Source organism: Vidua macroura, chromosome 19 (genome assembly GCF_024509145.1).
Source record: "Vidua macroura isolate BioBank_ID:100142 chromosome 19, ASM2450914v1, whole genome shotgun sequence".
In the NCBI taxonomy this organism is placed as follows: Eukaryota; Metazoa; Chordata; class Aves; order Passeriformes; family Viduidae; genus Vidua; species Vidua macroura.
The window spans coordinates 1,920,504-1,933,942 of NC_071589.1; the positions used below are offsets into that span (position 1 = coordinate 1,920,504).

General features: G+C 51.7%; 1 protein-coding gene across 1 annotated transcript in view; it reads left to right on the forward strand.

Annotated features, from left to right (window-relative positions):
• Positions 1–1,127: 1,127 nt before the first annotated feature.
• MYOCD (myocardin) overlaps positions 1,128–13,439 on the forward strand; it is a 34,491-nt gene continuing 22,179 nt past the window's right edge. Inside the window, exons 1-2 of the mRNA XM_053994674.1 lie at positions 1,128–1,290; positions 10,122–10,187. Of these exons, the coding sequence (XP_053850649.1) occupies positions 1,236–1,290; positions 10,122–10,187 (121 nt within the window). The 5' untranslated portion in view covers positions 1,128–1,235. The remainder of the gene's footprint in view (positions 1,291–10,121; positions 10,188–13,439) is intronic.

Genomic DNA, 13,439 nt, shown 5'->3' on the forward strand with positions numbered 1-13,439 from the left:
ACCCAAACTGTTTAGGAGTACTTCCCAGAAACCACGGGATTAAAACAAAGTAAAATTAAAAAAAAAAAAAAAAATCCCAACAAAACTTCAAACCAGACCTGAAGTATTTTTATGACCTACAGGGAATTTAGACAGCTTCCTAGGTGAGACCCACATGTCAGGGAGGCTGTGCCCTTAATTTAGCTTGGCTTCTATTCCTTACGTTACACAGTGAAAGGTGCCAGCAGATCACCCACTCAAGTGAACCAGATGTGGGCTCGGGGAAGGGGAGCCTCAAAGGGTCTGTTTGTCTTTATGTTGTGTGTTTGCAATCAGCTTCTCTCCTCTGAGAGCGTGTTTGCTAGGTGGGGAGGGATCCAGCCTCCTTGGGATCGCCGTGGCACGGGGAGCTCGGAGCCAAGGCTCAGCCCTGCCTCACGTCCCCCGTGTCCGTGTGCCACAGCACGCAGGGTGCCTGCATCCCACGGGTGGATAATCCCTTGGGAAAGGTGTGCGCCGGGCAGCACGGCTCTGGGCACACCTGAGCGGCAGCAGGGACGCCCAGGTGCCACCTGAGCAGCCCCGTGCTCGCCCCCTGGTCCGTGCGGGCAGTCCTGTGCCCCTGGCCGGGAGGGCATCCAAGGCAGCGCCCAGGTTGAACGACCTTCCCAAAGCCATCCTCTGGCCGGGACACTCGTCCCGACCCCAGCCCTTCCTCATCTGTGGGAGCTGAGCCCCGCAGAGCCCCAGCGAGGTGCGGGAGCCGTGTCCCACCACGCTGCAAAGAGTTAAACCCCGGCTCTGTTGATATTTCCAGCGGCTCCCAAAGTCGGCTGAGACAGGGAGCGCCCGGATTGGCTGCGTACGGCCGGTAGTAATTAGGATCAGATATCAAACTTCTGTCTTTGCTAAGACCCTTTCCGATAGTCGCTGCTCCCCGCTAGACGATGACATCAGCCAGGACACCCAGCTGCTGGTAGTAAACTCCGAGCGGGAGGAGGCTCCCGCTGGCTCCACGTTAATTAGTTCAACACTGCACAGGGGGAGCAGTCGGTGTCTGTGCAGGGTCAGTGCTGGATGGGACCAAATCTTACAAAGCCACTTACTGCTCCTTGCCAGCCGGCTGTAAAAGCACCCAAGAGAGTCCAGGAGAGCTGGATGAATCCTGAGCGCCAGCCACGGTTTGGTCGGCTTTTCCCCGTGGAGGAAGTTAATGGTTTAAGTGAGGGGCGTCTGGATCTGGTCCCTGAGTCACCATGACTCTCCTGGGGTCTGAGCACTCCTTGCTGATTCGGAGCAAGTTCAGATCAGGTAGGGAAAACCTTGAGATTTCTCTTAAAACTTCTCTCTCTGTCAAGCCGTAGGCACAGAGTGTTTTGCATTAAGAGGGGCTGTAGAGCTGTCACGGCTTTGCTCTTACAGAGGCTGTTCCACAAGTGGAGAGACGCATCTCCCTTCCTCTCTCTTGCCTTTTTTTTTCCTCCTGGTTTTTCGCTGTCTTTGATTTGTGTCTGTGGTTTATTTCGGTAAAACTGCAGCTCTCGGTTCTCCTGCTCCGGCCCTGCTGCGAAGGATTTGGGCAGGAAGCCAAAAGGGCATCTGGGATAAACAAGGTGCCTAATGCCATCCGTGTATTCCAGGTGCTCTTGTGGGTCTGTGTGGGACAATCACGGAGAGGACGGGCCTGACACCCTCTCTGACAGGCAGGCAGCCGGGCTCGTTCCATTAAGTTGTGACTAATTGGAGAAAAATGAATTTGAAGAAATGCGTCATTTTTAGAAGTAAAAATAACAAATGGAACATGAAAAGTATTTAAAGTGACATCATCAGAGAAATAAAACCAGAGGCACACAATTGATTGCCGCTCGCGGAGGGTTTGCAGTAAAACATGCCTCCAGCTCGTGAGTCAGGGGAAGCACCAGGCAGGGGCTGCTCCGAGGACGTTCACTGAGTGAAGGTGAGTGAAGGTGAACTATGGGACAGTCACTTCTAGAGCAGCCCCTCAGCTGGATGTTCATGCCTTTGGCCACTGGCTGCATCTATTGTAAGTATGCTCTCCTCGGGAGTGGGTAACCTCACTTGTTGTTTTGTAAATTTTAACAGTAATGCCCAAAAAAATTGTTCTCAAGGTGCTTTCTCTGACCTTCCCAGAGGTGAAGTTCTCCCTGGGAATATTATCTGTGAGGATGATGAGCAGATAAATCAGCTGCATGTGCTGGACAGGATGCTTTAAATCCAGACGGGGCAGTCACGTTGGAACATGCACCCGGTCTGGCATGTCACCCACGCCGTGTGTGTTTTTGCTCCTTACTCATTGTAGATAATGAAATGGGAGATTTATGGTACTGATGGGAGACATGAGTGGTGTTATCAGGATCTCTTAGATAGCTGGGTGGTCAACTTAAACTTTGTTTTCTCAGCAAATACAAAGTTGGCAATTGGTTGAAAACCCCAGAGTGTGTGTGCAAACACAAGTGTCCTAGTCTGGCTGAATTATACAAAGCCTGGGTCCAGGTCTTTGGTGTGGTTTCCATATCGCTCTGATCTTACATTTCATTTGATTAAGTCATTCCTTAAATTTTGTTGGTATATTATGGTACACTGCTGTTCATTTGAAAAAAAAAATCTCAGTCTGTAACAATTCCTCCAGCATGTACAAAGCAACACTGCCACCTCCCTGAGGAGCGGAGGACGGGCTGTGCATTGTCCCTGCATTCTTTTCAAATGAACCAGGATTGTTTTTAAGGCTTGTTTCTGGTTTATTTGTAAGCTGGCTTTATTATGGAACCAACAGCGGGCTCTCTAAACATATTTTTCAAATGATTCTCCAGGAAAAGTAAACTTTGTGTGTCTTTGCATCCATAAATTCTCGTGCCTTTCAGCATTTCTAGGACAGTTAATTTGTGGGGCATTCTTTGGTTCGTGATTTATTCCCACAACTGCTGTCCCTTGCTATGGCCTGGTGAAAGGCAGGCTTCCCATTTGACAAGGTTTCTCTGCCTGTTGATTTTGTTGGAGCTGGGCTCACCAACATCCCAAATGTGTGTCTGCACCTCGCTGCCCCCAAGGCTGTGACTGCTGCTAACGTGAGACATGGCCACAGCACAGCCCTGGCTGTCACAGTGTGTGAGGAGGGAGGAGACCAGGATGCTGGGAAACCCAAATAAGTCAATAAAGCTGCTTTCAGTCTGTGCTGGATTTTTAATAACATGGGGAACAGAGAAGAAACAGCTAATATTTAATGGAATACCTTTTATTTGCGAAGTCTCTGTGGCACAGTTTCCTGTGGCGTCCCTGCTCGGTGTGCAGGCTTTGTCAGCTGTAAAGCCCCACAGGGATGGCAGGAGGTGCAGAGCTCTGATTTACCATCCTCCATTCGCTTGGAAAAGGGCTGAAAGCCTCAAACAGCCCATGGCTGTGCCCCACACTGTCGTGCACGGCTCAGGGGCTGTGAGAGGGGACTGCAGCAGTTCCAGAGCTGTGTAGCTTGCAGAGGGGCAGGGGGGATCACCCCCGAAATGCCAAGCCCCAAGGAGCCACGCCGAGCCGTGCGCCATCGCTTTGGGAACGCTCCTCAGCCAGCAGGTGTGAGGCTGATTGCTCCCCAGGTTTGGGAAGGATTAGCTGTGCTCCATGACTCACCATGAGCCTGAATCCCTTCTGAAGGATTCCAGGCCAATACTGAAGAGGGCTGAAGTAAATCTTAATAACTAAACTTTTGCTGTCTCTGCCTGGCCTGCACACGCTGAGCAGCTGAAGGAGCTATGTGGGTGTGTTTAGGGGAGCTGCAGATACATCACTTGTTGTTTCCTCCTCCCAGAATCCCTTTGATCTCTGTGTTATGCACCAGGCAGAAAGTGGAGCAAGGAGGGGGCAGCTAGAAGATGGGGGCAGTGGTGTGGCTCCAGCATCAGCTCTCCTGTCCCTCACTTCCACCCAACAGCATCAGTAGCAAGCAGAAGTGTGTTTATCCAGGAAAGGCTGCTGTGGTGGTGGCAGTGGCTTTTCTCAGCGTGCCCAGCAATCATCCCTTGAGTGCTGCAGTGGTTTCTGCTGTTCTTGTCTCTCCAGTGGTCCCAGTGAAGGGCCAGCAGAGCTGTGCCATGAGGAGGGACAGTGGCTACCCCAGTGCCAGGCACTGAACCGCTCCAGAGGAGAGAGGGAAAATCACCGCCGTGCTGCAGTCCTGCAGGGTCCTGCTTCCCTTCCTCGAGGAGCTGTGTGCCTCTTTATTTTGTCTGTTTGGCCAAAGATAAATACTCTGATCTGAGGTCATCCTGACAAATTTTGCAGGAATGATGATTCTTCAAATCTGCCATGCTGTCCCATACGGTCCAACTATCAATGGGATTGCACTAAATCAACAGGACATTGAAGTGCTGTTCCAGAAACACATTTAACTCTTCCCAGACATGGTCATTTATGTGATCTCTTGCTCTGAGTACAAACCAGTTGTCCTCCAGCAGTGGAGTAGTTTTGGCATCAGACAAAGCAAACAAAGCTTACAAATGCTGATCCAACCTTAGCCCTGACCTTTTGGTTTTTTGCAGCTATATGGAAAGAGCTTACAAGGCCAACATCTGCCTAACTTCAGTGGTAATTCAGATAATTGGTGAAAAGTGAAAGTTTAACACTATAAATAAGGCTCTGCATGGCTTGGCATGGGGAACCAAGACCTAATTGTGGACACATGGGTGTGGGTTTGCAGAGAAGACTTGCCTGGCTCCATGGAGGGAAGTATTCATGCTTACACATAGGGCTTGAATGAAACTGAGATGGGAGAGGAATTTATTCTGTCTGCCTTCGGTGGCCAGAGCGATTTGGACCAGAATCAGCAGGTCAATAAAGGCAGAAGAGAATAGGTCTTGGTAGGGTGTTTGGCCAGGCGTTTTGGCAGAACCTTTATTTTGATTTTCCTGGTGTCCAAAGATAAAGCCTGCGCCTGTGTTTCCTCTCAGATCATGAACTCATGCGGGTCACAGTCAGTGTGTGTGTGTTCAAACCGTGGCCTTGCTGTAACTGATGAGACTGTTTTGTGAGGTTTTTGTAAAACACTGCCTTGACGTAGATCAGTTTGTGCTTGGTTTCCTTTTTCTGGCATCTCATCCCTCAGTTTTAATGGGCAGTCATGTTTCTTTGTCAGGCAAGCATGTGTTGTAGCACAGATCAAAACTCACTGTGCTTCAGGGGACATTGTCTGGGCTGCTCACGGGTTGCTGAAGGGGGGCTCCAAGGGGACAGCCTGTTCTCAGGACCATGGTGAGGTTGGGGTTGCACGTTACGTTGGATTCAGAGGGATTTCACAGCTGGTTGTGCCCATTTGGTGGTCTGGGCTCCTTGCTAGCCAGCTGTGCTAGCCTAATGTCTCTTCCAAGGTACCTGAAGATCTGGATTTGGGGTTAGAAATGTAGTTCTCACCCATTTAGAGATTTTTCAGTGCAGTCTCCCAGGTAACGCACACGTTTGTAGCACATCTCTCTGTTGGAAGTAAAATGCTCCCAGCTCTGAAGTGACATCACAGGCAGAGATAAAGCAGTGCTCACCTGGGAAAGGACTGACCAGGGCTGTCCATGGCTCTCCTGGCTGAGCAGTGCCATTTCCAGCTTCATCTCTGCTCACACAGGTCCCACAGAGGTCACGTTATCAGAGGATAACACAGGTCTGGAGACAAGATATTACAGAGAAATCTCTTTGTGGCTCATGGCTATGGGCAGAGCAGATGGGCCGAGATCCAAGGAGGGGCTCAAGACAAAGTTTGGCCAAGGTGGTTTTGCAAAACAGCAGCTCCAGAAAAGTCCTGTGAGCAGCACCAAGGAGGGTGGCTGGCTTGTCACCCGCTCAGAATCACTCCAGGCTGGAGCTTGATGCTGCTCAGCTGGGAAGGAGCCCCGTGGTCCTGCCCACATCTGCTTTGAGAACAGACTCCTGCTCCTGGGGCAGCTGCAAGGAACAGACACAGTCCTGAGAGGGCCATGAACAACATGATTGAACCTGCCAGAGTGCCCTGATCCTGCCCTGCTGGGACCTTGGCACAGTCAAAGGACCCCACGGGGCAGCTCCTCTCCCCCATCAGGCTCACACAATAGCTTGGACATTAAATGGAAAGCCAGTCCCACAGCCAGCAGCAGTCCTGCCTTTCAAAGGTGGCTGGGTCCAAAACAAGGCCAGGATTTGGATTTGATGATCCTTGTGGGTCCCTTCCAGCTCTGGATATTCTCTGATTCCAGGGCCAGGCAGTGTGTGAGCAGGGGCAGGTCACCAGGTTCCTCAGTACACACCATGGCTGTGGACAGGCCTGTGCTTCACCTTTGCTCAGCTGCTGCTTGGTGGGCAACAAAACTGCTGCTGTTGGCAACAGGAGTCCCCCCTCCCCACTCCCAATTTGTTGCCACCCCCCCCCCGCCCCCAGCCCAGCAGAGCTGTCCCCATCCTGTGCACCACTGAGGTGCTCACACTCCCCAAGCCCCAGCTCTGAGCCACCAGGGCAGGAATGAGGTGCTGCTGGCAGAAGGGACAGTGACTTGCTGCTGCTTTTTCGGGGGTCTCCTCCTTGGAGACAGCCCCAACACTAGGTCAGGTCAGCCGTGGCTTTGCCTGCCTGTCCTAGTCCTGAACCCCGTGAGGAGGGCATTCCCCACTCCGTGGGACATGTGCCTCATGCTGCTCAGCCCCCTGTGCTGCTCAGCCAGTTCCCCAAGGAGAGGATGGTGCTGGGAGTGCTCTGGCAGTGCCCCGATGCAGGTGACAAAATCCCATCCCATCCTGATTGTCTGCTGAGCACCAGGCTCAAAGTGTCCTCGTGGGCTGAAGGGGATGGCTGGATCTGCCTGTTCCTGGGGTGGAAAGAAGATTTGAACATGTCTTTTGTGTGCATCACCAGGCCAGGAAGGCCCAAGTCATCCTCTGAGGTTCCTCCAGCTCTGAGGTCAGCTCCTAGAGAGGAGGATGACTCGTGACTGCAAGTCACAGGCAGTGCTCGAAGCTCGGGCCACCAGAGACAGCTGTGACTGATGCCAGGAGGTCTTGTTTGCACCACTGCCACAGCCCTACTGCACAGAACATTTCTGGAAGCCAATGTCAGTGATTGGGACTTGGTGCTAGCGTAGAAGTGAGGAGTATTTCTAACAGAAAAAAGTTCATGAGCAAATTCACTGGGATAGGTCTGCCATGTCTCTCATCATCCCAGGAGGGTTTCTCATCGTGGGGTACCCCAGGAGGGAACAGGATTGCTGAAAGAAAGGCTGTCTCTCAGCTGGTGGTGGCACAGGATGGCCAGTGTGCACAGCTGCTCCCTGGCTGGCACTTCTCACCATCCAAACTGGGGCAGGCAGGCAACAAGGATGCTGAGGGGTCCCTTCAGTGCTCCAGCCACCACTTTTCATGTGATAAATGTTCCTCTGAAGTGTTAGCAGAGAAAAATAAGAATGTTCATGAAAATTTAATTCCCATACAGCACTCAGAGCTCAGGCCTCCAGTCATGCAGCAAAGGAAGAGGAAAGGAATGCAGCTGGGGTCAGACACAGCTTCAAGGAAAGAAGCAGCTAAATGGTGGTTTGGGTGGTGCCAGGGGCTCCTCCAGCCCCGTTTTTAAGCACTGTTGGTTGTAAGGGAAAGGTGCAAGCCCTGAGCTGGCATCTGCCAAGCTGCAGCACTGCCTCAGAGGCTGCTTCCCTCTTGTGCAGGGATGTTCAGCATTTTTGTCTGACACTGTCCACTGCGTTTCTTCAGATGGTTTGCAACAGGTTTGGGAAGTCCATAGAAATATTTAAGAGTCAAGTCACACATCCTACTGCATGAGGAGGTCCAGATTGGGATGAATATTTGGTGGCTGAAGTGACTCTTTCAACTGTTGAGTGTGTGCTGTTCCTGGAAGTGGCTGGTACTTGCATTGGCCTGTTCTTACATTATTTGACAGCATGCCCTGAACAGACAGGGCTGGATAAAGTCTTCCTCCTTGCCCTGTAGCTTAAGGATGGGCCAGACTTGAGGAGATCTGTAGGCTCAGCATGGCCCATGATGAACTCCCTGTCTAGGGCAGGTGACCTGCCCATGGAATTGCTCAGCTGTCACACCAGAGCAGAGTGACACTGCTGGGTCACAGCCTTCCTACCCCTCAGCACAAAAACCAAACTGGAGACCTTTTCTCCTCGCACAAAATGATCACTCCATAGTCCCAGATCCCTTCTGTGAGAGTCTATCCCCAGGGCAGAAGGCAGAGGAAAGGCTGTGAGGTGGAGCATGGACCAGCTGCAGGGGTGGGGATCCCCCAGCCTGTGTCCTGCTCACTGCAAGGCACTGGGATCTGGGGAATCTGGGTGCCCAGGTGCTGCTCCTGCAGTGGCAGAGCTGTGGCAGTGAGACCCACACGTTTTCATCACTCCTTGCAGCAGGGCAGACGATGAATCCTACACCCCCACACGGGAAATCATCATCACCTTCCGAGCTATGCCCCAAGGGGATTTGTACCCTCTCCTTTTCCTCCTCACCAGCCTGGCTGACAGCTGGCTGCTCCGGGGGGCTGGTGAATTGTTTGTTTGCTAGGAAGGGCTGTGAAATAAGCAGAAGCAGCAGGGAATGTGGGCCCTGAACACACAGGCTGTTGGAATCCCCCCTGCCTATGTGGATGTGGTACATCACTTGGTCTGGCTGGGTCGGAAGTTGGAGTGAAATGGTGCAAATAATTTGGCACCCGTGGGAGCTGTGAAGGGAAGTGATGGAGGAGCCTCACTCAGGATATTTTACAGCCTGGTGGGGCACTGCTGTGTCCTTGGCAGGGTGGTGTGTGTGACTGGAGAAGGCTTTGCTGTCTCTGATTCCTCTTCATAATGTGATGTTGTGTGTAAATTGCCTCAGTTGAAGGCAGGCTGCTCTAATGCCTGGGACACTGCACCACGACTAGGAGAGCAGAGAACCATTCCTGGGTGAGCAACAGATTGTTTTTATTTTTGGACAGTTTCTGACGCCCCTTAGCTCACCTATTCCATGAAGATCCATCTCTTCCTCAGGGAAAGCACCAAGCTCTGCACAGTTCTTCAGCATTGTGAGCAGTCACAGAGAAGGTTCTAGGCAGACAAAGTGGGGTACAGCTCACCCTGTGTGAGACCCCAGCCAGAAGCTGGTCACCTTTAACCTGCCTGCATAGCCCAGGAGGAAACACGGGCATCCCAGAGCATGGACTGTCCCATTTGGTTTTGAGGGTCCCTGAGGGGGATGAATTCTGCAAAGGGGGTGCAGATAGCTGGGTGCAGTGGGTACCCAGAGAGTGAGGGTCCAAATCCATGTCCACAGGCAGAACCAGCACTTACTGAGGGTGGTGCCATGGGGCAGAGGAGGGTTACAAACCCCCCTGGCAGCAAGGTTTGCCAGTGACTTCAGCCATCAGCTTCACCCTGCGTTAAGAAGAGCAGCACACACACAGACTTCACCACATACTGAAGGCTACATTTTTCCCTCGCAGCAAGAATCTATCTTTGGTGTCCAAAGAAGTGCTGGAATTTGGCAGGAGATCATTGTCCCATAGGAAGCCTTCACTAAACATTTGCTCTGAATATGAAACATGTTTTGTACAGAGGACATGGAAAAGTCACAAGCAATGGCATCTCAGGGAGCCCCATGCTTTGGGGACTGCTCTGGAAGGGATTAGTTTTCAGCTCCATCCCACATCCCAGGAAAGCTGTGTTGTAGACACGAGCTGTTGGCAGAGCAGGTTGCTCCCAAGGACAAAAATGCTATTCTTGCCTTTCTTTTCTTTCCAACCCCAGCTCATTCTGGGCAGCTGAGGAGAAGCAGCCTGGGGCTGTGCTGGTGGGCAGGGAAGTGTGTGCTTATGTTGTGACTGAGGTGTCTGCAGTCGTGGCAAGCTGTACTGAGCTTCCAGCAGGAAAGCAGGGAACTGAGTTTTGCATTTTACCTTGTGATACGGGTGTCCTCTCGAAGACAAATTTGCAAAACCAAAAGTGTAAAATATGACACTGACTCAAAGTACAGACATGTTCCCAGGGTGATGGGATGAGCTCAGTTGTTCACAAGGCTGGTCCAGCAGCAGCAGGGATCAGTGCCACACACAAACCCTACACACTTTGTCCCTGTGTTAGCACCTCAGTACAGTCCTGCCCCTCTCTCTGACACTCTTTCTCTCACAGTTTTACAGCTACGGCTCCAGCAGAGAAGGACCCGAGAGCAGCTGGCAGACCAAGGCATCATGCCACGTGAGTATCTTCTTCTGCCTTTTTCATGCTGGCTCGGAGGGCTGTGTTCATCCCGGGCACTGCTGGGGCACTGGGTGGCACCAGCTGCCTGCTCAGGCCCCACAGCTCAGAGCTTCCAGGGGGACTGCAGAAACGAGATGATGCTTGGTGCTCTACAGTGCATTTATCACACAGACTGCAATGGCCCTGCTCAAACTGAAGTCAGGAGAGATGCTTCCCTTGCACCATCCAAAACTGCAGCTGCAGAGCTCCCCTGTCCCAGAGGTCACTGTAGCAGGACAAGCAGAGAACTCACAAAGCTGTTCACAAGGCAAGGGCAGAGAATCTCCTGTCCTCCTGTAAAGGCCAGGAACCAAGTGACAGGACGAGGAAGAGGATGGGGGGCTCATTCCAGGTGGCTGGGGAGGAAGGCAGCTCTGGGAACTGCCTTGGCCCCGGTGCACACAGGCAGTCCCTGGAGGTCTGAGACATGCCCAGATCTGTGCCCAGGCAGGACCCCACAGGGCAGAGCTGTCAGTGCACACCCGAGGCCAGTGAACCCCCACGGGGGCTGCTTGCTGCAGAGTGACAAATGTGTTCCCCCTCTGACCCCAGCCACCCCTGCTCACCTGGCATTTGAGCTGAAGGACAAACTCCAGGACAGCGTTATCATGAAATCATTCTGCACCAGAAAGGCAGTTGCTAGAGCCCAAAAAGTCAGTGAATGAAAACCATCCCCTTCTGCACCTGCAGGTGCATCATGAAAGCTGTAGCACCACTGGAGAAAGGATGTTGGGAGCTCAGCCCTGCTCAGTGGAATACTCCATCCTGACCTAGCTCAGGCTCCATGTGCAAATCTGTGCTTACCTGGGACCCAGGTAGAGGATTATCCTTTCTGTCTCATCAAGGACCCCTTGGGGTCACTGCTAAGATCACAATTTTCCAGAGGCTGTGTCACTTCTGTCTCTTCTGGTTGTCCTTGCAGACTGTGATGGAGCTCTTGCCTAAGCAGCAGAACACCACCTCTCTAAGAGCATGGCTCTGGCACTGCTTGCTGCACCCTGCCCCTCCCCTGTCCCTCCTGGAGGATTGTGCTGAACAACAGACGCCTTTTCAGGACATTCCTGTCAGCACCAAACTTGAGCAGGATGACAGAAATCATGATGCTAAAATGATCAATGGTTTTAAGACTGACAAATGCATACTCTGTCCATTCTTCGCCTGCTTATTTCTTTAAGCATTCCGATTTTATGCTGCCTGCCATGAAGGGGCAGGCACTTTGATCACGAGACTCCAGGAGCTGAAGCTTTGGACAAAAGGCTGTGATATTTGTTAGAGTAATGCAAGAACACGGGGCAGCATGAGAGGTTTGTACACCTGGGGCTGCTCTGCGAGGCTGCGCTGTCACACGTGGCACTCGACACCTCAGACCTTACACACTGCAAAGTATTCAGCCAAATATATTTGATGGCAGCTGAAGGGTATTTTCCTCTTACTTACAGCTTCTTTGCACTCCCAACTTCTAGGCTGACATTTTGCAGTCTGGTTTCTGTCCAAGAAGACCATTTTGGGAAACTTGAGCACGGTTCACTCACTGAAAGTAATAGAAGAAAAGGCACTTATGCCATTATAAAAACAAACACGCAGAATTTAACTGCTGAATTTGACATCAAGAGGAAGTGTCAGATGTTAGCATTTAATACATGGGAGCCCCAGCCAGTTTCCCCACGGCTTGGGCATGTGCAGAGATTCCTTAGGAAAAACAAGTCTTTATTAACCGTATCTTCCCATGCCATGTTGGTTCTGAGGACCAGCAGGTGAGTCCCCCTGGCTGTGATGGACTGCAAAAATGCCTGTGCTTGAAGGCCCTCCTGCTGTACACAGCCACCACCTCATCCTCACTGAAGCCTTAAAACAGCTGTCCCCAGGTGATCAACACCCCACACAGCACCTCTGCCCTGGTGCCCCCATTTCATGCTGAAATGTCACCCCCTGACAAGTTCTCTGAACTGGTATTGCTAGCAATGTCTTCATTTGTTCTGCAGACTGATGCAAGCTGCAGCGCCCCCATAATCCCCCCAAAAATCTTGGTAAATTACCAAACTCTGCAGCACTTTCCTTTTGAATAGCACAGCACTTGGTCAGTGCCTGTAGCACACTGCCAACATCAGTACTTCACATGAGCAGGGCTGGGAAAGTCATCTCTCTTGCTAACTCCATTTTCTCATGTGCACTATTTAATGTTGCTTCTGATTAAACCAGCTGCCACCAGTGCTGGTGGCTGCTCACTGGAGCGTGGCACAGCAACACCAGCTTGTCTGTCTGTCTGTCTGCTTTCCAAATGGCAGCAGTAGGAATGTGCCTTCTGTGCTTTTCTGTCATTCGCTGGATGTTCCAGGGGTTGCCTGGGTGTTGACTACCAAAAGTCAATTCAGAGGGCCCCCAAACCTTTCCTGTTTCTCCCCAGTCTTCTCTTCATCCTCCCCTAGACTGATGGAGGATAACAAGGCCTGCATGAAAATAGTTTCTGTCTTTATTGGCTCTCATTCAGAAGATGGGAAGAGAATTTCTGTTGCCAGGCAAAGAGTTTCAGCAGACTGTTTTTGTGGGTCAGGACACCTTCCCCTTCCTTGTCCCAATGGTAGCTGTTAGTTTTGTCTGCTTACACAGTCAGAAAAGAATTTTTGTAGGATGTGAGAAGTATTAACCCCTTCACCATGCAAATTCTGCCTCAGTTTCTACTGCACCACAGTGAAAAGGGAAATGTGCAAGATTCTCCATGATTCCAGTACAGGCTGCTCCATGGCACTGGTGTTCACTGGTCCAAGAGCCAGGGATTATTGGCCTGGTTTTGGGAGCACCACTGGGTTAATCCTCCCTGAAGTCAGGAGATGCTGAGGGCATGGTCTGCTGCTTGCCATGGGAGGTCCCATGTGACACAGCAGCTTCTGAGGGGTCAGGGGACAGGACAAATGTCCAGTCATGGTCAGTGACAGAAGATGGCTAAAGGACCACCTGGCAATGCCTCACTGGAGGCTGCACCACAGACCCCCAGAGCTGAGGCAGGTTTTCATTTTCCTGCTGACCTCAAGCCTTAGTCCCCTACAGGTTTTACTTTCAGCTGAGGTCCCTCACAGGTGTTTGCTCTTCCCAGATCTGTCTTCTGGAGCTGTGGTGCCTTCCACCACCTGCAGGGAACATGACAGGGAAAAGGTTTATCTGCTCTCTGACGTGTCCCACGGAGCACTGTGTTTCAAAGCCTGCACCCCTCCC